Raw genomic sequence first — 26,160 nt, forward strand, 5'->3', positions numbered from 1 at the left:
TCGATATTGCCCCGCCCCTTCACACCGTATGAACCAATCAGAAACAACTATAGTGCTTTGGCAACAAATCGTAAATGAAAGCAGACGGGAACTTGTTCTGAGAGATTTCGAGTTGTTCTGCTTAGTTATAATTGATTTTAAAGTTTCAATGTCGAGAGATAAAGCAATAGAATGGAAAGAAATTCTAAAGAGGAGGTTGGCAACCTCAAAAAAAGGTGAGTGAATAAAGTGTGCCTTTGTTTGACCTTTTTAAACCATCACTGTGCGATATCTCTATGCCTTATAAATGGATTTTGTTTGACAATTTCATCAAACTTTATTTTAATGTTAAAGGAAGTTAAACAATCGCAATCGCAAAGTTAAAATTTACATTTACAGAAGTTATTTAGTTAATTATCATTATGTTGTCGATTACGGTATGTTTTTACTTATCTGTTCAAGGCCATTGGATAAAACATAAAGTTGCTTCGATTATCGATTCATTAAGTTTTGCTTATCCGTTGTCTCTCAACTCAAATTTGCATAGTACTTTTTGTTATTAATATGGAAGTTATATTCACGACGAGTCGTAGTGCACGACTGTGAAGCGCAGAAACATGACTGTGCAATTGAAACTTTAACTCGCCGATTGATGCTTATTAGAGTTTCTTCGTTATCCTGGAGATGAGTACGGCACTATCTGTTCATTTAATGGAGATTGTGAGGTTACAGTTCTTTGTTCATAAGAAATTTGTACTACAAATGTTTTAACTATTCGGACAAGCGTCTTTAAATACTTCAAGCCAACGCCAATACATCCCCAATGTAAAAATTAAAATAAGCTTTCTGGCACGAGTTGTAATATTTCAGGTGAAAGTACTGTAGCATTAAAACATTTTTATTTTTCACACTTCGTCGCTTGTGTTTTCTGCCCAGATGAAATGACGGAGCAGGAGAAGAAAGACGAAGAGATGACATTGTTCACTAAGCACTACGCAGAGTGGGGCTGGGGCAGGCGGGACCGCTCCTATAGGAATATACCGCGCTTTTACTACCGGGTGAGTGCGAGGCCAGCAGGCCTGCTGCTTGCAGTCTGATGGACCTGTGAGAGCTCTGCTCTGTGACCTCTGAGCTCTTTCCTTGTGTGTCGTGGTGCAAACTTCAGGCCATTACTTGTTTGATGATTTTTGAATATCTTAGCTATCCCAGCATCGCTGTTGCCTTCTCGGGGCTTTTAAAGATAATACTTTTTTTAAGTGAAAAAGAACATTAGAAAAGGTTACAAATGAGAGGAAGCTCTTGGGCCTTCTAGCCCTTTTGGTAGTTAATAGGGGTGTGACCCCGGTGTCCCGGCCAAATTTCCTCCCGGCCTTTACCAGTCATGGCCTCCCAGTAATCCCCCTCTCTGAACTGGCTTCATCCCTCTGCTCTCCTCCCCACTGAGAGCTGGTGTGTGGGGAGAGGACTGGAGTATCATCCAGGTGGGGCTGCACACTGGTGGGGGAGGAGGGGATCCCCATGACCTGTAAAGCGCTTGTAAAGAGTGTCCAGAAAAGTGCTCTGTAAGTGTAAGGAATTAATTATTAATAGCTTATTCATCAAAAAAATCCCTTCCAGACATTTCTCGAAAGAAGCCATTGAGTATTAGCCTTGACAGCAACCTTGATTTGGTAGTTTATTACAGACTCCTACAGCCCTTTGCACAAAGACATGCCATGCCTCCTGTTCGCAGTTTTAAAAGCGCAGGGGGGCAGTAGTACTAGACCATATTTTTATGGTCTTGGTCTTGTCATGGACTGGGGTACATTTGCACTTGGTTGAGACCAGTTGAGACCAGTAAAAAAAACACAGAACACACGTACATCTGTTGTAGCCTATTATTTTGCTGCCTCTCAAAAACATATTTCTGCCACCAGAGGAACATTATGATTGGGCCATACGCATCCAATAATAACCAATGATTGTCCGTTGTCCATGATCCAAGGCGCCAGTTTTTTAAAGGATGTTGCCGAAAATGTCATCAACATCGTCGATACTTCAATTCGCATATGTGAACCACAAAGAGTTCGTCTACAAAAGGACACTGGAAACAAAAACATGCTGCAGAGTGCAAATTTTTCAATACCTCAATTTAATGAATTATTTTTGATATTTTGGCTGATTGCTAGTTTTGTTACTGTTTAGAATGTTTGTGCTAACACTTTACGTTGGGCACATTCATGATGATGGCATTATATAGCTATTTGCGAACTGGTCTTGAGTTAGACACACATTTATTTAGGTCTTGGTCTTGTCTTGGACTCACCCCCGCTAATCTCTTCTCGAACTCGGTCTGGTCTCAGGCCGGACTTAGACTAGGCGGTCTTGCCTACAACACTACGGATATGAACTTGGTAAGAGATCTGCATTTTGATCTGTTTCCTGCAGTTGCCAGCTGAAGATGAGGTTTTACTGCAGAAATTACGAGAGGAATCCAGAGCTGTGTTTTTGCAGAGGAAAAGCAGGGAGCTTCTGGACAACGAGGAGCTGCAGGTAGTTAATAAAAGTGCACCTGTTCCTAGCTTATTACACAGTTTTCTATATATTTTAAGTCATTTCTGTGTAATATGTCTTATTGTGTGCTATTCCCAGAGCACTGCTGAGTTTAATAAAGTCACGAATTGCAAGTCTGTTCCTCCCTTGTTGTCCCAGAACCTGTGGTTTTTGCTGGACAAACACCAGACGCCGCCTTCGATAGGGGAGGAGGCGATGATCAACTACGACGGCTTCCTCAAAGTCGCTGAAAAGGCAGGAGTGAAGTGCAAGTAAGTAGGAACTGACAACAATATAGCCTACTGTATACGTGATCTGAAACCCTGATCTCATCATTTTTGCAAGAAACAACAAATTTCCAATAGGTTTTATAAGTCTTACGATGTTTTGTGAAGGGAATCCTACAGCTAGGAAGTACATTATTATATTAAGATTTTAATAAGCTTAATAAACTCAAATAGTAAAAGAGGAAAAGATAGTAGGAATCAAAACCCAGATTTATATGTCCTACATCTACTGTATATTTTCTTTGTACATACTGAACGACATTGTAGCACACTTTCCAGAATTAAGTAGTTGGTGCTCTGCAGATTCAAAAGATTCTACAGTGCTGGTTCATGGTTCTGAAATAAGGTGTGAATGCAAAGGTTTGACCTTTGACATGGTGTTTGGGGAAGAGTAAACTAACTTATATTTTAGGTTCAGAAGGGCTGTAAGACCTGGTGGTTAGTTTATTTTGCTGGAAATCCCACATCAATTGCTAGTTCTTATCCTTGGGGAACAGGGAAGAAAAACACACCTATGTCTTGAACTGAGGTTTACAATATCTATGTGATAGATTTTGCCTAAAAATATTAAATTGCTTTGCAGTGCAAATTACAATTACTTGTTACACATAGTCACACATATTACATAAGGGTACAAACTAAAAATTGTGGAGTATTTTTTCAAACTGAAAACCCTACACAGATTAATAGTACTTTTAAAACCTTCAATACACTGTATTATTTAAATCCAAATTCTTATTAAGAAAAGGACTCATTTTTTACAACTGTATTTGTTCCAAGACTCTTAACCAACAGGCTACAGCCCTGGTCCTGGAGAGTCCCAGTCTAGGAAGAAATAAAGGTCACTGTCAATAACATTTTTTAAAACTGGGAACACGTGTCAGTTTTTGATTAATTAAAATAGTAATGTGTTTAATAAAAGGAACTCTCATATTGGAGGTCAGTATTTCTTGATGAATTAACTCACTTTAAAAATAACCTGTAATTGAGCACACAATTTATTCTCAGTCTTTAGTCTTTAGAAATGATTTAGTTTAATGATTACCTATAAAACCCATTGGACTGGAGCTTTGCAGGACTACAGCTGGAGATACCTGCTCTAAATCTTTGTTAAATGCAGTAGTCCGCGTAAACGCAAGTTTTTTATCCTTTTTTGAACAGGCAGTTCTTCACAGCCAGAGTCTATGCCAAGCTCTTGCACAGTGACCCATACGGAAGGATATCAATAATGCAGTTCTTCAACTACGTCATGCGCAAAGGTTTGCTTTTTGTACAGCTGCAAATGTGTGACTGAAACAGTGTGATACTGTAGTTCATCTTCAGAAAGTGCTTTGTGCTGTAGATGTAACAATTGGCACATTGGGGAGTGTGCCATCTGGAGGCTGGTGGTGGTAGTGTTTCATTATTTACAGATACATGTACTGTGTTATGTCCTGGAGCTTCAAAACTTTCAGTTCCTAATTTGGAATATCTTTATTTAGTGTATTATACATGGTTTCAAAATAGTTACAGTTCAGTGAGTCTGTTTAGCTATGCTGTTGTTTAAGAGTCAGATTAAAAAAAACAAACAGTCCTTCTGAAAGGGAGACTTGCAGGATTGTGTATTTTTCATGTTGGTGTATTTGTTTATGGTTATTGTTTTCTGTAAAACATTATTTGTTTCCTCCTTTTCCCCAGTGTGGCTACACCAGACGAGGATTGGGCTGAGTTTGTACGATGTGGCCGGACAGGGGTACCTCAGGGAATCGGCAAGTATTCCAACATATCGGTCATTTTGTTTGGCTTGCACTTTTATCCAAAGGAAGGAATTTACAATGAACTACATTTTATTAAGGCTGAAACAAAAACAAAAAGTGAACGAGACTTATTAGTGCCACGTGCTCCTTAACCATTTCCCACTGCTATCCCTTTACTTGAAACACTCTGAAAGACAGCCCATGATGTCACCTTGTGGGATGATCTCTCACTTATTCTCCACAAGCTGTCGGATCAGGTCTCTGAGTGTTCAGTGCTTTACAGTTTCTCCTTAGCGCCCTCTGAACGATTCTCAAAAGTGTTAGCTAAATGACCCCAGAGATGACTTTTAAAGGGATGAGCTGATAATGTGCAAGGGTGGGTGATCACACACCTCTTGATCTTTTGAAATAAAATGGAATTAATTTGTCTGTCCTGCGAGTTATTTTGTTTTAATACATACCGTCAGGATTAGGAAACATATTTTGGGAATGCTATTGCTTATTGCAGAAAATATCTGGATCTCTGGTCATTCTTGCGTTGACTGTGGCATCGGCTGAGGTCATGCCGTTGCTAGAATCGATGCCTGGGATTGTGACCGGACTGTGTTGTGTGGCAGGATCTGGAGAACTACATACTGGAGCTGATCCCCACTCTGCCACAGCTGGATGGCCTGGAGAAATCCTTTTATTCCTTCTACGTCTGTACAGCGGTCCGGAAATTCTTCTTTTTCCTGGATCCTCTTCGCACTGGTTGGTTGCACATGTTAGCACAGCTTTGACCCTTCTTATACACACCCCCCGTATGTGACTTTCATTAGATCTACGTCACCATGTTGTAGGCACAGAGCATTGTTTACTGACGTGGGGATCCATCTAGTTTTCCAAGCTGTCTTTGTGATCTCTTGTTTTAGTTGTATTAATCACTTCAGTGTGCGTCAATCTCTACTCCTCTGACACATCAGAGTCTGACGTGTTTGAACCCCGGATTTGCATGTACAAGGGCTGTGAGACGATAGGGCTGATAGCTGGGCCACACAGGTCTACCCGCTGTATGTAGCACATTTTCTGGAGGGGAAAAATGGAACAGTGAATAGCAATCAAGACATCTTCGCCTTGTGTGCTGTAGCAGTGGTGAGACTGTGATAACAAATAACTTGCTAAGCCCCTTGAAAGATTCGTAGTGTAAAATCTCTTTCTGGTGCGAAGACTATTTCTGCTTTATTGAAACAGTGGTCTGTATTCTGCATTGCACGGTGAAAGCTTCTTGCCTATGCATATGGTATTGACTAGGTTCTTTGTGTTGTGCTTTTAGTTTTCCAGTACTTAACTTTAAAATCTTTCTTGCAGGAAAAATAAAGATTCAAGACATTTTAGCTTGCAGTTTTCTGGATGATTTGCTAGAGGTAAACAGAGTTTATGTTTATGTGTTTTTTTCTGGGATGGCTAAAGACATGACCAGTGGGAAGCAGGGCAATGGAAACTTGATTAAGATACTAAATATAAAACAGACTAATGAGGCCTTTGATTAAGATTTCTTATTTCTTGCTGACAGTATATCGTTATCTAGTGTATTCAATGCTTTTTTACAGCTAAGAGATGAGGAGCTTTCTAAGGAGAGTCAGGAATCAAACTGGTTTTCTGCTCCATCAGCCCTCCGAGTGTATGGTACGCAAAGTTCATTAACTTTTATCTGGTTAATAAAAGGAACAGATTTCTGTTTATAGCGACATGTGTAATCATTGACACGCAGTTGTTTTGGCGCAGGCCGAGGTATCCAGTACAGTATCACTTTATCAATACTGCAGTATTACTTTCTTCAGTCTTGGAATCTCGTCTCATGTGAGGAAAGGTGAAATGTTTTAATGCAGAAGGAAATTGAACTTGGGCCCCCAAAGGTTCTGTAGAGAACCGTGTTCTCACGAGACCGGGAGGATGACCGCCGGGGTCAGGTTATATCAGCCCGTTGCGTTTTCCCGCTGCAGGTCAGTATTTAAACCTGGACAAGGACCACAATGGGATGTTGAGCAAGGAGGAGCTGTCCCGCTATGGAACGGGGACTCTCACGAACGTGTTTCTGGATCGGGTCTATCAGGAGTGTCTCACTTACGATGGAGAGATGGTAACTCCCAGCACGCAGCGCGACACAGAGTGAATTGTTGCCAACGTGCTTAAGTGTACAGGGTATATCACTCGTCTGGGCCTATACAGACAATTAAACAACCTGCAGTTTTTGTTATTACTGAAATGTGTTGCCTATGGTTAACCATTGCTTACTGGAACAATTCTTAAGACAGACCTGATCTGAGAGCATGAATTCCAGAAGCTTTTTTTAGTGCTGCGACACTGTTTGAATTTCGGCCATAACCCCCTTTGAGTCTTGCAGGGCTCAGTCCACTGGGCTACTGTGTCCTGTCCACCTCGGAGGCCTTGTGTCATCCACCCTGTTTTGGACAGTTTGAGGCGTATACTGTATGTCCTATGGGTGCAGACTTCTGATGCACCCTGTACAATTAGGCTGGTTGATAAGGGCTTTACATGGATGCAGTGAGGGGCTCGGAAATCACTTTGCCTCTTCCTTGTGCTTGTAGGATTACAAGACATACCTTGATTTTGTTCTGGCCCTGGAGAACAGGAAGGAGCCAGCTGCCCTGCAGTACATTTTTAAATTGCTGGACATTGAAAACAAGGGCTACCTCAATGTTTTTGCACTCAACTATTTTTTCAGGGTGAGTAACACTAGGTGCATTTCTTTTTTAAGCACATAATGCATCGAAACACAAATATTGCGGTAATACAATTCTAAATTCCCTTGATGATTGCAATAAAATCCAAAATCAATGTTTTCATCAATAGTCACTAAAGGTTATCCACTTTCATTTCATTTCGTATCCACTTTGGTATACTAAAACTTGCCAACAGTAAATCCTCAGGATCCTTATCCACTAACGTAACCTGATTTAAAGTTTACCAACGCATTGAACTTTATACCAGAGCTCTATAAAATCTTAACAATTGTCTTTCGCCACATACCCATCATATATTAACACATATATAAATCATGGCTAATATCATTATTAAAAATAATACTGCTCCTAATAATAATGGCACATTCTGCCCCAGCAGCCACGCTCCCAAGCTGATCAGTTGAATGAAGGGAGAAATGTACAGAGCCCAGACTGTACAAACCCAGCTTGGCGTTCAGCCAGGACAGCTCGGTGAATACCCCTATTCTTATCAACAGTGCCATGGGATCTGGGATGACCTTGGCTTTTAATTCAAAAGTTTGCACTTCAGTTTTCTGAAAAGTATCTTACTTCCTGAATCCTCATTGGCTGTTGCTGCCGTTTTTGCTGAAATGTTCTCACTTCCATAGAAAGCACATGCTGTTGGCTTTTCAAAAGATCTCTATTGAAAGAGTGTGGAGGTTCCTTCTTAGATTATGGTTAGACAACTCCCCCCCACTCACTCCGCTGTGCCATCTGTCCTCGCTCTCCTGCTCCTTCAAATAAGACTGCCTTTGTATTTGTTACAGTAAAGCTGAGCATTTCATTGAAGGAAAGAAGTTTCTTTTATAGGACTGTGGGGTTTATATTCAGAGCAGGTGCTGATCAGAGTGGTTAAACCACTGCCTTGTTAGCCTATACAGCATAGGCCTGATATCCCTTAAATGCTGATTGTTTCTCTGTTTGCGTACCATCTAGTTCCAGGGGTCTTCTATTTTTGTACTTTACTGTAGATATATTGTATATATGAAGTGTATTGTTCTAGTGGTTATAATGAGTGCATCTCCAGCAAAATAATAGCTTTCATCCAGTAATGTTTCAACAGGCCGTTGTGGAGAATAGATTTTTTTGGTTTTGTGGAAAGTACTGTTCACAATTTTGGTTATCAATGCAACATTTAAAATTCAATATATCAAATTAACATTTATTTTCGGCCTCTTTATTGTAAGAATGAGCACAATCAGTGTTGATTGATGCAATATATATATATATTAAGATTGAGGTTTTTCTGTTTTTTCATGCTGTAATTTTGTAACATAAATGGGAGCAGAAAATTAGCATTTTTTAATTGCACGGTGCTGTTACTTCCACGTAGGCCATCCAGGAGCAGATGAAGCTACATGGGCAGGAGCCAGTGTCCTTTCAAGATGTCAAGGTAAAGAAGCCTTTGGCAGTGGCAGGATATCGGACAGCTACCTTTTTATTTCTTCTGGTGTGCTGACCTCATACAAAATCCTTTCTTGTCCTGCAGGATGAAATCTTTGACATGGTGAAGCCCAAGGACCCATACAAAATCACCCTTCAGGATCTCGTGAACAGCGGCCAAGGGGACACTGTCAGCAGCATCCTCATTGACCTGAACGGTTTCTGGACCTATGAAAACAGAGAGGTCCTTGTTGCCAATGACAATGACAGCAGTGCTGATCTGGACGAGACATGAAACTCCCTCTGGACTGGCTGCACAGCAAGAATGCTAATCCCTCCTTTCCAGAGAAATGTACAGTGTAACATTTTGCAATAAGTTTTTGTTCCGTTTTAAATGGAGTGCCATAAGACCATAAGAAAGGTTATGTATGTGAAGGGGAAACTTGTTGCAAGTTACTCTAGTAGTTTAGGAATTTGAGGATCTTCAATCTTTTCTTTGCAAAATGACAAGTAATCTACTTCAGCAACACGGCTGGGTAGTGTGAGGATATGGCTCTTGCCGAGGCTCCTACATTTCCTTGCAATTGTTTAGTACTTCATAGTGCACAAAGTAAATTAATCCGAGTTTCATCTTTATTAAAAGTTTATTAAGCTGTATTATATACAAAATAAAATGCATATTCTTCCCCATTAAATATAAAAGCCTTCAATTTAAACATTTACATAAATAAATTATAAAATGTTTTATAAACAAAGTGAGCTTGTTTTAATTGTAGTGCAGCAGATTAAATGCAATTGTAGACCAGGTTCCACTAGACCTTCGCTTTCTGAAATTTAGTTGCTTAATCCAGGACTTGTCAAGGCTAGCTGTGGGATTTAAAATCAAACCAGGAGCTGCATCTGTTTTGCCAAAGTCTAAACATGCTGCAAAATCTTCTAAATTAGCACTGAGAAAAGTCTAAATAATCCAATAAAGACAATGTACTTATTAAATGAAAATATCATAGTATACAATTAAGGCCATGTTTTGTAAAGGTTATGCAGCCTGGGTATCATGTTTGGTTCTGTATTAATGGAGTTTAGATACGAAATCCATGGTAAGAACAAGGATGAATCCACCAATTGCAGGAGTAACAGCTAGTCCTGGTTTAAACACTTCACTCTTGCTATAGTATATCAGACCATTTCTGCAAACAATTAATGCTTCCCTTTTAGACAGCTATAGTTCATATTAAACAATACCACATGTAACACGTGAATTAATAGGCAACAGGAGATGTCCGAGGTATATCACGGTGCATTTCAGAAACATTACCCTCACATAGAAGGCTGTCACAGAACATTAGTAATGCAGCTGTTAATTACTGAGTACTTACATATTCTAAATAGCCAGGTGTCTAATTTAGATCTCCCACTGTAGTACAGAAGGTGTCAAATCAGATCATGCATGACCTTCATCCATTTTCAAAGAGCCCCTGCAAGAATGCTGTGAAGATCACGAGTGTTCAAACTCCAGTCAGGTCTAAATGAAGGCATCCTACAATTCAATTGCTTTGGTAATTGACAGTACAAAATCAATGAAGATTTTGGACACCTGGTCATTGCAAGAATACACCTTTCAAACGATGAGTTCTGCAATATTGCCACTTCTACTTTTGTGATGAAAGTAGAAATGTTTTTTTATAAGCATCCCTAGGACCCCAAATGATGGTTAAAAACACAGCCTTACAGAAACTGTATGCTCTAATTAACCTTGAAATTACAAGGTTTGAAATGATAAACCTCGGTTTATCAGTGCACAAAACATTTCTAGTAAAACATGTTTACTACTGGGTACTTCTTATATAAAAGTTCATTAAGGTATCCAGACACGCATAACATACAGACAAGACTGTATATTTGTGAATAGCATCTGACTGCCATTTAGCCCCCATCTCATAGAAACTCCTTAGGTTTCCTGTGTAAAGGCCACTGGAATTCTAAAACCTTTTAACAGAGATACATTTGACCAAGGCATGTGCAGTATAAATAGCCTTTTAGGGTAACATTTACTCATATGGGATCTCTCACATTTTTTAAACAATTAAGGTATCCTGCTGGAAGTATCTAACGATTGGTTTAGTGTTTCAAATGTGGCACATATACTGTACAAACAAAAGTCTAGTCAAGCGAACCCATGCAAACAAGCGATGCTGAAAAGGTACAAAAAGGTCATTACGAGGGGATCTGTTGTGTCTTTAATAGCGGGTTAAGTGGGCAGAGGAGCAGGAACTCGGGTGCTCTCTGGAACGGAGTGGGGCTCCTTCTCCAGCTCAAAGGTGACATTGACGAAGGACGCGGACCCCCCCACTGGCTGCTCCGTGTGTGGCTCCTGGCTCTCCTGCTTCTGCTGCTCCTCAAAGCGCCGCTCTGCCTCCTCAGACATGCGGTTCTCATCCTCTTCCTCCTCCTCCTGTGATGTGTCATTCACAAGGACAGCGGTAAGTGTTTTCAGTGGGGGGGGGGGGGGGGGTAGTTTGCTGTGGGCAATACATTGACTCTTTCATACTGTATGTACATCACCCTCAATTTCTTAACCTATCCCTATTTGAGGCAGCTATTTATGCTAAATTCCTATGCGGATTTGCTTTTTGTACTCTTAACTTTCCACATGCATCCTACTTTCAGGCCATTAACTGTTACATACCTCCTTCTTCACCCTGTAGTATTCATCGATGGCATACTGGTACTTAGGTGAGGTTATACCAAAGAGCGACGCCATCTTCTCTCCAAGATAGTCACAAACTGAAAACCACATATGGTACATTCAAGTTATAAAACATGCTTTACTGGAAATTAAAAAAGGCATAAAAAAACTGATGTCTGCATTTAAGTTGGGGAAAAAGAACTATGACAGGAAGCTTAGTTAATTCCAGAGTGTTTAACAACTGAGTGCTGCCATTACAATGTAGGTACTTTGAATGATTGTCTTAAGAAGATTGTAAAAAGCTGAACTGCAGAGCTGCTGAACAAACTGCAGCTACAAAAGGTGTCTTATTTTCAAAGACAGGTGCAGGTTTTGGAAATACTTACCCGATATCGTTGAAGTGGCAACTCTCCACAGATGGAACCAAAAGTATGGTCCCCAGGTCAGCTTTGACTGCGAAGAAAATTGAAAGAAAAACTTTATCCCACAAAAGCCATCCTCTTGCTGGAGCAATCCGAGTTACGATTTGGGGAGCAAAATCAGCTGTGGAGTCTTCACTTTTCCACCTCTGAGAAAGTCAGGCGGGCAAGTCGCATGAATACCGCCCGACGTGACTCGACCCGACTGAATGAAGCATGATGAACCGTGAACCCTTCCACAGGTCTGAGCCTTCCACAGGAGTGCAGGACACCACTGCAACCACACCCCGGACATCACAAAAATCAACTGCAATTTTTTAATTTCTGAGCAATTAATCGTCGGGTAGAAACTAATGTTTCTGTCTGCAGACAATGCATGGGGCTACGGAAAGTTCTGCAGAACCGTTCTCAGGTAAAGGGGGGATCACTGTGTCTTTTAGAATAACCAGTACTCATTCTAACGACTACAAATTAGAGTTTTGCAATGTCCCAAGAGTGCAATAAACCCATAAGTGATAAGACTTGGCATGGGAAATGAATGGAAATCGGAGTCTATCTTCACAGAACACTGACATTTCAAAGGGTCTCAGTCCATTTCGTATCCGCAGTGCCTCTAAAAAGGTTAAGCCCTCATGTAGCACTAGTTCATTTTCCATCAGGCGGCAGACGGAGCCTTGAGCCCCGCACCCTGGATGACACCCTGGACACACACGCACCGGGTCCATAGCCGGCAGCAGATCCTTCTCCTCCGGCTCCGCCTCGTCCTCCTCGTCCGTGCTGTACTCCTCCATGGTCTCCCCGCTGGCGAAGTGGATGATCCGGCGGGGCACTTTCTGCTGCTGCTGCTGCGCCGTCGTCGTCGTCGTCTTCTTCCCCAGCTCCCCAAGCTCCACATTTTCGAAGTCCTTCCCGCCGCCCGGGTTCTGCCAACAACAGGAAGCAAGCCCCGTTTCCGAGCCATTGGCTTTGCGAGCTCCAGACGGGATGCGGATGAAGGGCTCACACACCCCCTCTCCCCCGCCGTTACCGGCCGCAAAAACAAACCAGGAGGCAGCATTCCAGCGGCTTCTGGCAATAACCTGAATCTGAAACCGCTTCAACCAAACCTGCCCGTGAACCTGATGCTCCGGACACCTGACAGGAGCAAGCCGGGCAGCGAAATGCGAGACGTCTCAGCTCCGGGGACCGGCGGCCTCGAAGATTTCCCTAAGCCCCTTTAGTTTTACTTTAGGAAGACTTCCTTTGAAACAAAGAGAGACCAGAATATTGCATTCCACTGCCGCGCTAAGTGAAAATGAATTACAACAGACCACAAGTTACCCGGGTGCAGCTCCCGACAGGACTCCGTCGTGGCCGAGACCCGCCAGCCGCCTCAGCTCCTCATGTCGTGAGTTGAGCCCTGGCCAGGTGTCACCACTGAGTGACACAGACCTCTGCTCGGATAACTTCGCCCTGCGAGCACCACTCATGCTGCAGAATGCATTTCCCTAACAATTTAAGAGCCGCAAAACCCTCTATTGCACAATTAGAGCTCAGCTGTCGCGGTCTATACTGGACCCACGCACCAGGAAACAGTAAAATTAATCAGAAAGCCGCCGCCACAGCGACAGCTGAGTACTAACACACAGTAAAGGCTGAAGTGGTCAAATGAAAGAGTACCGGTTGACAGTGAGGTGATCTCTGGCACTCAGACCGCAACAACGCCCCCATTGGTACACTCGCCGAGCTTAACTTACCTTCTCCACGTCCATGTTCTGTCCCAGAGACACGTTCACGTTGGTGAGATAGAGCGATAACTCCGCCATCTCCCCGCGTCTTGCCCCGGGTTGTTGTTTATGTGGGCTGAGCCGAGCGGCCGCTCTCCAGGGCGCACCCGGAAGTGACGTCACCCCCGCAGCGGCTCCGCCCCGCGCGTCGCGTGAGCTCCATGGGAGCGGTTGGGGGGGGTGGGGGCAGAGCCCAGTGCGCAGGCGCCGGAGATGCACGCTGTGGTCTCTGTGGGCAGTGTGGAGAGTTTTTTTTTTTGCATTTTGTAAACTGTACTCGGTGCTGAGGATTGTCTTCGCGTCTAAGCGTAGAAGGCGTGCAGGTGCACTTTGCAACAATCAGAATTGTTCATGCACTTGTAATGTATGTCACTATTAAAACAAAGTTGTGCTGTTGTATATGATTAATGCGAACCGCGCTCTTGCCCGCCGAGAAATACAAGTACAGCGCAGAGCTGTTTATGAGGTGGGTGCCACTCGACTACAGCAACTGTATTTCTGTCTGAAGAACCAAATTAGAATAGCACAGATAGGCTATTAACAGCAAATAAGACATACGCGTTTTGGCAGAATATGCACCTAAATGTGCCGTTTCTTCAGTTTGTATTGCCAAAGGTGGGTCAAAAGAGTACACTGGCTTGCCAGAAGTCAGTCTTAAAAGGCTGTTACACGTGCACAAACACGCTAGATGCTTAGGTGTCACGGGGTGTGAAATCGGACATTATCTGCGGCCGACTCGGTGAAAATCAGTACATTATGCCACAGTCCAGCACGGCTCTGGGTCCTGCGGCGGCAGTGCGCACGCGTGGCTCCGCGCAGAGCCGGGCTCCCCCTGCAGGAAATATGGAGGCACAGCAAAAATAACAGCGCTGCGGACTAGACCATGCGCCTGGGGGGATCCGCCCTGCTGCAGCGCCAGCACAATAGGGACGTGCTGCCAAACGCTAAACACAGCAATCTCGAAATTAGACGCATTGTGTTTTTTTAAGGCAACGCGTTTAAACAGAGTGCTCACTTAGCTAGTTCTATCACAATCCACATTTTCACTTGTGCCTGGACCCCCCCGTCCGGGAGGACAGTGGTGCGGCCCGATAGTAGTGAAGGGAAGGCTGCTGCAGGGCGCTGTTTGTTTTCGCTGAGAGGCTGCGCTGAGCGGCTGTCGGGGGTGCTGCTTCGGTTTTGGCTGGCGTCCCGGTGTGAGCACCTCTCGGCTCTTTGCTTCGCGCTTCTGGGGGTGCCGAGAACCGCCTGACACGACGGCCATGGCTCTGTGCGGGGGTGTCGGAGCCTCGGCCTTGCCCAGCGAGCTCATCGTGCACATCTTCTCCTTCCTGTCGGCCCGGGACAAGCTGCGGGCCTCGGCGGTGTGCGCCCGCTGGCGGGAGTGCCTCTTCTACCCGGCGCTCTGGACGGAGCTGAGGCTCAGCCTCGGCGGCGGGCCCGGCCCCGAGGAGACCCCCAAGCTGGAGTTCCTGATGCGCAAGTTCGGCTCGTTCGTCCGGGAGCTGCAGCTGGAGTTCGCCCCCGTGGAGGGCTACCTCGGCCCGCTGCACGGCGGGGGCGGCCCGGGGCGGGCGGCCGAGGAGGAGGCGCAGTTCGCAGGCCGCTGGAGGGATGCGCTGCACACCTACCTGGACCAGGTGCTGTGCGTGCTGAGGGGCCTGCGGAACAACAGGTAGCGGAGGGAGGGGAGGGAGGGCCTGCGGTGGCGGTGACTCCCCGTCTTACGTAATCGCGCCCGGTGTTTCAAAGTACCGAAACAACCTTTGGTGTCGATTTCCGTCATCCTCTCTCGGAATAAATGCTCTCGGGCGATGTTTGTTTCTCAACTTTTGTTGTTGTTGTTTTTGTTTTTTTTTACCAGCTACGTAGCGAATGCTTTGCCTGTAGCGGGTCAGAGACGGGAAGGGTGCACGCAAAGCGTTTGATTGTATATATATATATGGGGTTTTTTTTTTGGGTTCCCCATCACCAGCAACAGTGGGTGACATTGGCAGCCATTACATGTTGCAGTCGGCTCTCAATCTGACGTCTGAATTCGACCGGTGACCCGGGAGCACCTCCGCAAAAGGCTGACCCAGTCCAAGCCGCAGTGCCAGCTGCGCACTCATCCCCGGGAGCGTGTCCCCGGTCTCTTTTATTTCGGGGTCGAGCCCCGTTGACCCCTGCCTTGATCCGCTTATATTGTGAATTTGAATTTTGTATGGGTTTTTTTCCCGCTGTGGGGGGCAGCCCGCCGCGGTCTTGTCGCAGAGACCGAGCCTGCGGTCCCCGGGCGTGATCGGGAAGCTGTGGTGTAGCGGTGCCCAACGGGGCTGGTTCCGGTTTGCAGGAAACCGGTAGTCACGTTTGCCATCCTTCTCCTAACGGCGAAGCTGAGTTCGCCTCGCCTTTACCACCGGAACTGTTTTTCTGTGTTTTGTTTTCCTTCAGCGTGAGGAGGTGTAATTGTTGGTTGAATGACATACGACGACAGACTGCACATGGCTTTACACAAAGCATTGTGTCTCATAATCAGTTTTGTGGTGAATTCCAGCCGGCCATTTGCTCGTTCTGCTGAATTCAGCAGAAGTCTGTATGCAACCCATCATCCTTCATGCTCTCCTGATGATTTAAGAGGATCTCTCTGGACTGGTACCAGCGACAGTTTAAAGGCCTTACACAAGATCTAGAGTGTACTTCGGTGTGAGTGCGGTCACAGTGCTGAGGGACTTGAATAATGTCGCTAGTGTCCTGGTCAAGGTAATGCCTCATGCTTATCTCTGTACGTGAAGGCCGGTCAGGTCAGGAGGTGGCACAGACTGCGTTGGGATGGCTACCAGCCTGCTCCCATGTGCTTCCGATGGGAACGGATCCTGGTCTCCTTGTGTGTTGGGCGGCACGACGTTGAGGGAAGCCTGTGGCCGGGTCGACTGGCTTGACCCAGAGAGTCCCGGCGCCTGTGGTCTAGGAGGAGATGGGGCGGGTCCTCGATTTTTATGGTTTCCCACACGGCCTGTAATTGCGTGCACTTTCATGGCGTGGGACAGGAACAGCGATGTGGTGTGCCAGCAGGAAATGTTTCACGTTGGTGTTGAATTGGTGGGGTTTCCCGGGATTTTGTGAGTCCGAAATTCCCAGCGGTAGCTGTGTTGGGTTTTTTATTTTCTGGAGTAGTTTCGTATTTGAATCTGTAGCAGGTACTTGGATTTGCCTGGCAAGAAAAGGGATTTATTTGTATTTAATTTAACTTAAGAGACAGCCACTTTGTTAAACATTTTTGGGGTGGAAGTGGCTATCAAGGTGTCATAACCTGAGGGAGAGTGGTTGGTCAGCACCTAAGGAGCTTCTAAGCAAGGAGATGCTTGCTGAGGTGTAGGAGTCTGAGATTCACTGATCAAAGCAATTGTGAGGTTTATCTTGGTTTACCTTTGTTAATGACTTCCTTGGTAAATCATTGAATGTCATCAAAGGTCCTTTTATAGAGGAGTTAAATACTTGGTAGCTGTATGGGGTTTTTCTGGTTGGTCAGGACTGCAGGCCTTTGGGATGCCTTGTTTGTAAACACTGTATGTTTATGTTGTGTATTTGGTGTGCATATTGTCATTATTAACAAAGTTGATGAGCCCAGTGTGCCTGAATTACTCTTTTCACCAAAGCTATGCTGGAAAACGGGGAACCTGGGTGCTTCCCATTATACCAGCTGTTCAAGTATTTTCTTGGCAAAATTTGGTTACAAGTTGGGGATTATGATAATTAAATTTACTTATTGATTAATCCGTTTGGCCTGTATCTGATATTCACCATTTTCATGACTTGCTGTTTTTAGTGTTTTCTGAAACGCTGGATTGTACCATTTTTAATTCTGCCTTGGACAGAGATTAACGCATTGGAATTGATCTCCTCAAGGTGACTTCCGTAGGTCGGAACAATCTGACTTCCTGAGAGAATCCCTAATGCAGTTTTATAATGTGTAAATAACGTTGCAGACAAGAGGGAGGCCCAGTTTTTAGATGGCTGTGGTGGTCTGTCCTGCTTCAGGAGGCAGTGAGTGTTGTTTGTTTGCAGGTATGATGGAATCTGAGGGCAGCTGGCTCATTCATCACTGGTGCTTTGGGTTGCTGGTACTTTGCTACAGTCAAAATCACCTTTTCTGTCCATGTAGCTCCTCTTGAGGATTGATGGAAATTTCTGGATCAGCAATCTTATTATATCATTTTGTATAATTTCAGATGATTCTCATTCACATTTGATTTTTCTTGCTGCTTTGACTGCTTCATTCGCAGCTGATAATTTAGAACTTAATTCCCCTGCTGTCTTTCTGGCGAAGCCGGTGAATTAGTTCATATGGACTTTTCGAAGCCTGCAGGCTGCTTGTTTTCTTACTTACCGAGCTGTTTTGGAAGCCTAGGCTTATTCCTGTGAACATCACTAAGCCTAGAAACCAGGAGAGTGGGTTAGAGGGTTATTCTGCCCACCTTACTCATTTCATTGCTGGCTAACCGGTCTGCAAGTCTGCTGAGGTGGTTTTGTGCTGGCAGCTTTGACAGCATGGTGGGATATAGCTTGTTTTACAGTTTTTTCCAGACCCTCTCAGTCCTGTGCAGATAGAAGTGCCCCTTGTTTCAGTTCTTTCCCATGGTTTTGCTTGAGGCCTGTGGTTTCTGTTGCTGCTGCTGCTGCTGCTGCTGCTGCTGAAGAAGCCCGTTGTGTTGATTTCGTCAGTGCCATTGTGCTCCAGTAGTCTCGGCTCCTGCAGACCATTCTGTGCGTCTCCTTGTTTTTGTTGAACATAAGTGCGAAGAAATGTAGTTTGACATCGTTTTGTTGGGGTTTCACTTCTCTTAATCTTTAAGAGTTCTAATGGAGTCCTTTGTGTTCTGCATTTCCAAGTTCACTCTTTACTGGATTCCTTCTTTTTATTTTTACTCTGATTCTCCTTTTTTTTTTCTTTAAAGAAACCTGCAGAAGCTGAGCCTCTATGGAGACACTTGTATCCTTCAGGAAGAAGGAATTTTGGACCGTGGTCATCTCAGTCAGGTGGATCAGGCGGGCAAGAAGATCAAAGAGTGAGTGACAGGAAAACAGAGTGCTGTTTTCTGGTGGCGATCTTTAAACGTTGGAAACTTTCCTTAATTCCAGTCATTTCTAAGCAGCTTGTAAGTTTTGTGAAATCGGTTGTGTATCTTTCACACATTGGACTGAAGATCAGTTATGAGAAGTCCAATCCAATTTCTTATGTGGATTTGAAATTCCACTTAGTTTATTAATGTGAGAACTGTTCTGGTGCAACACACCTAGGTTATTCATGGAAGCAGGTCAACTCCTAAATGATGCAGGAAAATCTATCTTCTAGTGTTACGCCGTTGCCCGAAAGTCCTCTGACCAGAGTCAGAGATTGATAAGTCGTCTGCTCCTTTAGGATACAGCTCCTGTTTGAGGAGATCCTGGCCAACAGCCGGCAGGTGAAGTGGCTGTCGTCTGCTTTCATGCTGGGCATGGTGACCCCCAGCTCCCTGTCCATGATGTCCAACCTCAGCGCCAGCTCCCTGGAGCACCTGAGCCTGCTGGACAGCCAGCTGCCCTCCCTGGTGCCCGTCGGCGAGCTGGAGCGCCTGCACGGCCTGCGCTCCCTGGTGCCCGTCGGCGAGCTGGAGCGCCTGCACGGCCTGCGCTCCTTGGCCCTCGACTTCTGCGACTTCACTTCCGAGATGTGCCGGCTGCTCTCCGGCCGGGACCACGCGCCCCTGCACCGCCTCTCCCTCCTGCTCAGCGGCGCCGCCGTGCCCGACAAGCCCCTGGACGCCACCCCCAGTGAGGGCGACTGGAAGACCCTGGTGCGCCACAGCGCCAACCTGCGGGTCTACGTCATGGCGCTGGACGTGCCGAGCCAGGACCTGCTGAGGGTGCTGAAGCCCAGCCTGCCGCTGGAGAGGATCCACTTCGACAGCTACTCCTGCTGCGCCTCCGAGGGCACGGTGGAGCTCATCTCCCTGCAGTACCCCAAGACGCTCACCCACTTCATCCTCATGAGGGACCCCGTGGAGAGGGAGGACACCGGCTTCCCCGACCTGAGCGACAACCGCAACGAGGACCCGCTGGTGCTGCTGGCCTGGCGCTGCACGCGCCTGTCTCTGCTGGTGATCCACGGTGAGTGTGGGAGTGAATGTGTGTGAGCGTTGCTTCTCTGCTTCTAGGGTACATCTTTCACGGCTCAGTCCTGGCTGCTGTGCAGTTCAGGGGTGTGTTGCCTTGGAGGGCTGGCTTGAAACCTGCGTGTGTCTCGGAGGAATTCCCTCAGGGGCGCGCCAGGCCTGTGACCAAGCAAGGAAGCCTAGCAGTTCCCAGGATTAATTCTGGAGCTTGATTTATCCTTGCTGTTTCCCAAAGGGCATGTCCCATGATCTGCTAGGAGTTTCGGAGTTTTACCATTCTCCCAACCTCCCCCCACGTCAGATTCCGCTGCTTCTGGAATGTTTTTACCCGTTTTTACGGAATGAGCCCAGAAAAACCCAAGCAAAACAAACCCCGTGTTGCGTGTGCGGCTCTCACATGTCTGCTGTTCCTAGGTTACACTGTGTGGGCGCACAACCTGATCGCCATCTCCCGCCTGCGCGGCTCCAATCTGAAGGTGCTGGCGGTGTCCGAGGAGAGCATCGACTTCGACCAGGACCAGCTGCTCTTCGTGGAGGAAGATCCCGTGCACAACCTGATCAAGGAGGTGTCTCTGGGACTGGGTCGGCCCTGGCACCCCATGATGGACACCAGCGTTGTCCTCAGTGAGCCCACGCAGCATTTCTACAGAGAGATGCAGCGCTTCAGCGAGGGTGTCTAGCCTGCCCGCTTAATCCTGTTTGTGGTTCCCTTAAAATAATGGGCCCTGTCTCTTTATTTTATCACGCTTTTTTTTCCTTTCCGTAGTGTGAGCTAACCCTTTATACGTGCTGTGTTTAATCAGTATTAGCTCTATATTTATATCTATATATCTTGCTTCTGTATGAGAGTATAGTTGGGTATTGGTTTAGTAGCTAATGAGTGAATGTGGGGGGAAGGGCTTTTTCACGGCTAGCTTACAAGATGCTTAGAAGTGTGATGTTTATATTTTTATAGGGGATTCTTGAGTTGTTTTGAGATTAGCGAGTCTGTCGTCGGTAAATCCGTCCCTGCTGTTGAGATAAGTCCGTTATACTGATTTACCTCTCCTGGCTTGAGTCTTCCAGCCAAGGATGGAGTACTGATAAACTTACGGAGACCTTTAGCCCTCTGCTCATTTTTTGAGACATTGCTATATTTGGGAAGATGATACTGCTGGTATTCCAACCTAGACAAAATGAAAGCACTTGGATTAATACCTCTGTCTTCCCTGTAACTGGAGGGTGGCGGAAGCAATCTTAGATCAGCTGAGTGTTTAGGTGACTTTCCTGATCCCTTATACTGTAGAGAAACGCTTGTTAGCATAGCAGTCCATTTTAAAATCCTTTTGGTCTGTCTCAGGTAGGCAGCACGTTAGATACATGAAGCAATCAGTCTGTCTGTCTATTATTAGTCTTGAGTCAGAGTTGCCTTGGACGTTATTTCTATATCAAGTTTTAAAACTAAGGTTTTTCATCTATTGAGTCTGGGACAGAATTTGCTGGCTTGTTCCATATCTCAGGAATCTTGATCTTGTGGTACTTTTTTGATTTAAGGCAAGTTTGCTTGAAGGCTGAAACCATGTGCGTTTAGAAATGATCTGTCAAAGTACAACTCAACCTTTCCATGGACATCTTTCTCCCTTCATAGTTTTAAAAGGTTTAGCATTTTTGGCATGTCTCTAAGACTTTTTAATTCTGTTCTTGCCAGTGCATTTTTTGTTTTAAAGCTTGTAAAAGAAGAATCTGGTGTTTGCATAGATAGCAGCAGGAGTTGGTGAAGATCATTTAAGGATAAGGGTTGGTCTGTGCCCAATAACTTGATTTCCCATTCCTTTGACTCTGAAACGGTGGTAGACTTTTTACATCTTCCGTATGATTTTTTCCCCCCCCCACTGTGGTCATCTTGCAGAGGTGTGGAATTCCAGGTCCTTTTGAAACCTTGCTCAATTCAGTTGGTGTCGGAATCGGATATATTCTGAATCTGTTTTACTTGTGATAAAAAAAAATATTTTTACTGTGCTCGAAAATGAGTGCTAGTCAAAATCAAATCACACAGGATGAGTATAGATATTTTGGAAGGAAATAACTTGGACAAGCGGAGTTCCAGACTCACTTTGCCTTGGAGAAGGTGTACAAGGTGTGGAGCCACGTTTCAGAGAATCCTCAAATGTGGTCAGAGATGAAATCTGGAATCGGGAAAGAACTTCCCAACCTGCGTGGCTGTGCAAATTCAGACTGCATGGGAGTGTCCTCTCTGAAAGCTCTTCAAGCATAGAGTTTATTCACGAGAGGTCACAAGAGGAGCATATATTTGCCTGTGTTCAGAGTGTGCTTACCTGTCTGCTTATGGTTTAAATGGCCTGTTTCTTTTGGAGTACCACAACTAAAAGGAAAATGCACGTGTTTGATTGGAATTCAGTCTACAATATATATTTATAGAGGCTTGATGGTGAATTTCTATTTAATCAAAATTCACTTCATTGTTACAGTAAGCAACTAATTTTTGTTGTGCCTGTTTCCAGGTAGCTTTCATTTCAAACTAAGTTGCTTTTCAGTTTAAATGGCTGTCCAGTCAGGAATTATTTTTAGAATGTTCACTTTAGTATCAAAGTGTTTAGATTTAAAAAAAAATGCATGTATTAGACAGGAGAGAGCACGTTGGCAGAATATCGGATGTATCGCTTTTCCTTTTAACCGGTGAACAATAGGAAACGGCCTTTCTCAGGGTTACCGTCAGACTAAGCGATGGGAGAGGGGTTCACCTGCTCAGGCCTTGAAATGAAAGCTAGTCGTGAAAAACTTTTCTCAACAAGTCACTGGATTTTACTTCTGTCAGCGCCCGCGTCAGCTGCCAAAGATCATGGAAATGCAACCCTAGAGAAGTGCCCACACGCTGGCAGAGGCAGGCCAATGACTGGTCGGCCAAGGTGTTCCACTACTAGGTTTACGTACTAAGAAGTCAAAGTTCGACCTGTGTGATGCACAGCTGTGCTGTGGCTTGGTCAGCAACTTTAGAACTCTTTGAACAATGCACCTGCTTCACTGTGAAGAGTGAATGTAATTTAAAAAAATCGAGGTTGGTTCTATCAAACCTGTAAGCTGCTATGAAACGTTACAGAACATTCCACTGGGGAGATGAAAGGCCAAATGTCTGCATGAAATTATTTATTTTTTTACTTTTTAATTTTTTTTTGCAAGGGGCGGGGGGGGTCCAATCGTTACCAGATAACTGGTCTAATACAACAGTTGTGCTGTTTGTGGTGTTTAAAAAAAAAAAGTGTCATCTGAAGAACTTGGATGTTTTCTTTCCCCTGTTGCTTATCAATCTCTGCAATGAATTGGGGAGGGGAAACTATCTTATCATAAAGAACAACCAGTTGTTTTTTTACAACTTGGATCCCTGCTTTTCCTTTTTAAATATTTGCTTTGGGGAAATTTTCATATGCATTCTCAGTTTGAATTTCTCTTATTGGAATAGGGAAGCTGTTTTAGTACACTCCATTGCTTGAATACAGGTTATGGAAAGCTGATGTACTGCTGCCTGTATAATTTTACATCCTTTTTGTTTTTCTTTTCCTTATTTCAAAACCTACATTTATGCTAGCCTTAAGGTAATGGATTTGAAGCTTGGTAATTGAACATTGCGAGACCTTTCACAGAGGGGGTGGGGTGGGTGGGATACTGACCATAGATGCTTCCTATTTTTGATTCATTTTTTTTTTAGAAAAATGACTTACAAATCCACAATCATCTGCTGTAATAGGTCCACTGTGGTAAAGGTCAAAATCAAGCTAAACCAGCCCCATCTTTTCATGGTTGGCTTGCATAACAGAAAAAAGTCAAACTATGCAAGAGAAATGCATATACTCTATGGCTCTTTTTTTTTCAGTAATCTTACAATGGAAAGAACTTACTTGCAACGATACTTGGCCTTATTATTTTAAAATCTTGATGCTTCGGAAGCCAATTCAGTTTCAGGGGCAACCGTGGGTACAGACGTAGTCTCTGTGAGACTTGCCAGCTGACCCCAGTTTTAAGTGGTACGAATGTTGTGCATTTATTGTTTAAATCAGGACAGTTTGCAATAATGAAGTCGTAAAGTGGCCACCGTGGGGTACTAGCAGTGCTAAGACCTGGCTGCTACCTTATAAACTTCGAAAAAATACAGTATATATATATCAATATATATATGCAACAAATGTCCGGATTCTATTTATGAACATGAAAAAAGTTTATAAGCGTGTTGTTTTACAAAAAAAAATGGTTTTACCATCTTAATGTTTAATATTTCGACAGGTGTGCACTGTCTGTATTTTTGTCTCCAGCGAGCACATAGCGTTCGGATTTTATATGTACATCAGCATTACGCGAGTCCACTGGCACAGTTGTGAACATGCCAGATGTGGTGAGATTTTATCTATTGAAAGTGATCAGATGTTATAAAGGAAGGAAAAAAACTGACAGACGTGGGTAAACCAGCTGAAAGTTGATCGTATTATTGTTGATTGGTTTATGTTGAATGCATTTTCTTTTAATCAGTGAATAAAAGCATTGAAAAATTCCTTGACTTTGTTTCTGAATTATTATTTGTCAATGAGTGACTGCTCTTTTGCAGTGTGTTTAGTGGTTTGTATTGTTGAGAATCATCTTTGCTGTTGGTGTGATACTCTATTCATACTGTAGGAACGAGGTTTAAAGGACTGGTTTATAACTATTTAGTACGACTAGGGGTGGGAGGAAGGAGTGATGGCTTTCTTATTACTTGCAAGTGAAAGTCCGTAAGAAAAGCACCTCCTGAAAAACCACACTCGTCTATTTTAATTGATGCTACCTTCGTTTTCTGTGAATAAACCTATCAAGAACAGTTTTGGCCCATTTGCTGCTTTGGTCACTAGTAGTGCTCTGGTTCTTAAATCCAATCTAAAACTGATCAAGAGCTTGAATATACTTGAGATGAGAAATAATTGAGCATTGTTGTCATGGGGGATAAGGTGATGCATCCAAGAATACAACAGCTGTGAATCTTTCTTAAATTCTAAGCATCGGAAGCTCATTTCTTTGTGTTTTTTTTTTTTAAATAAAAGTCTATGGATTTTGGCATCGGTTTGATTTGATCTGTCATGAAGGATGTTATAGACTCAAGACTGATGTTTGCATATGCGCGATATAGCTTCATTAGGGAGACCGCTTACTGGGTGCAAGCGAAGAGCTGGTTCAAATTGTTGACAATCGGGCCTGGGGAATATCGAGAAGAATACAGTAAGGAACCGCTACAGCCTGCTTACTGAGGAAAAAGGGGGTATGCTTGTACCTTCAGCAGGTTGGATGCTGGCCTAAGCTGCCCTCTGGGCTGTTCACAGCCACTCATGTCTAACCCTGCTTGCCTTGACTAGGCAACCTGAGAGTCTGGTGCAATACTGATCAGATGGGACCCCACCTGCTGCCCTTCCTGCAGGAAGCATGGCCAGGGCTCAGACAGCACCGAACAAGCACATGCTCGTCCACACTGTACGAGACGAATATGACCAAATCCCACATTTGCATTTGCAACCTAGAGAAAAACACGTGTTGTCCATGTACAAATTGTGTTGCTTCGGAAAGTAGCCACACTGTCTTGTGTACAAGCCTGTGGCTTTCAGCAGAACCCTAGTTGATGACAAATGTCACTTTGCTTACTAAATCTGCCCGTCATGAAATGCTACCTGCTCGAACTGTTTATAAGAAAAATGGTTTTAGCATCTTGTTTAATATTTTGTTGAACAGTGCAAAGTTTTCCTTTGTGTGAATGGGGAAAAAAACCCACATTTTTTCTAGTTTGCAGTCAGTCAGTAGTTGATTTATAGCCAAATTAATACACTATCAGTTTCATACATAGTAGATATATAAAACTATATATCTAATAAAATTCATGTACACCTTGTATGCAACAATCATTTGATGACCACATAACTGAATATTCAATATAGGTATACAAAAGACCTGTAAGGACTTTTTAAGTCCAGCTCCTTGTGAATTGTACAACAATGAATACTACAAAAACTTATTTTATTGAAAAAAAGCTGGCAACCACAGGCATCCACACTGAATACTTCCATTTTTATGATGCACTCTAAGTGTGTGTTAAGTAGTGGGGTAAGTGGTGATACTGCACTCGAGATGGTGGTGTCCTGAGCCCGGAGGGCCCTTCTTTACAATCTGTAGGCATCTCCACCCGGGAAGAAAGAGTCCCATTAATCTGGACTGCAGCCATCACTTGGTTCAGAGAGACGCTGGAGCAGGGTTGTAGGTCATGCAAGCATGTCGCCCCCTCCAGGCCGGGTCATGCCTCACCGCTGGGCAGGGGCTGCCGACTCGACGCTCTGCAGCAAGAGGTGAACCGCGTTTCCTTTCTTTAGCCTAAGTGGGCTTTATTCATCTTTTTGAACATGGTGTTAAAAAGACCAGTCTCGGCCTGCTAATTCTTCATAAGAGACTTACATACACTATTTCACTTG

At 44.3% G+C, this 26,160-nt stretch overlaps 3 protein-coding genes across 3 annotated transcripts; 2 read left to right on the forward strand and 1 right to left on the reverse strand.

The window, feature by feature from the left end:
- The first annotated feature begins 58 nt into the window (after positions 1-58).
- On the forward strand, positions 59-9,437 carry ppp2r3c (protein phosphatase 2, regulatory subunit B'', gamma). Its single transcript, XM_088924726.1, has 13 exons — positions 59-215; positions 916-1,037; positions 2,407-2,511; positions 2,671-2,783; positions 3,960-4,057; positions 4,476-4,546; positions 5,152-5,284; positions 5,882-5,937; positions 6,124-6,199; positions 6,517-6,653; positions 7,123-7,260; positions 8,633-8,692; positions 8,789-9,437. Exons 1-13 carry the CDS (start codon positions 149-151, stop codon positions 8,975-8,977), a joined length of 1,365 nt encoding a protein of 454 aa, XP_088780852.1. The 5' UTR covers positions 59-148; the 3' UTR covers positions 8,978-9,437.
- fam177a1a (family with sequence similarity 177 member A1a) lies at positions 9,308-13,679 on the reverse strand. The gene is made up of 5 exons (XM_088924728.1): positions 13,524-13,679; positions 12,504-12,710; positions 11,755-11,821; positions 11,369-11,466; positions 9,308-11,134 (listed from the first exon to the last, which is right to left on the reverse strand). Exons 1-5 carry the CDS (start codon positions 13,590-13,592, stop codon positions 10,931-10,933), a joined length of 645 nt encoding a protein of 214 aa, XP_088780854.1. The 5' UTR covers positions 13,593-13,679; the 3' UTR covers positions 9,308-10,930.
- Positions 13,680-14,680: 1,001 nt separating this feature from the next.
- On the forward strand, positions 14,681-24,228 carry fbxo33 (F-box protein 33). The gene is made up of 4 exons (XM_088925871.1): positions 14,681-15,228; positions 18,491-18,601; positions 18,955-19,682; positions 20,102-24,228. Exons 1-4 carry the CDS (start codon positions 14,816-14,818, stop codon positions 20,365-20,367), a joined length of 1,518 nt encoding a protein of 505 aa, XP_088781997.1. The 5' UTR covers positions 14,681-14,815; the 3' UTR covers positions 20,368-24,228.
- Positions 24,229-26,160: the final 1,932 nt, after the last annotated feature.

The sequence above is a fragment of the Atractosteus spatula genome, chromosome 9, assembly GCF_055471065.1.
Source record: "Atractosteus spatula isolate fAtrSpa1 chromosome 9, fAtrSpa1.hap1, whole genome shotgun sequence".
NCBI classification, from domain to species: Eukaryota; Metazoa; Chordata; class Actinopteri; order Semionotiformes; family Lepisosteidae; genus Atractosteus; species Atractosteus spatula.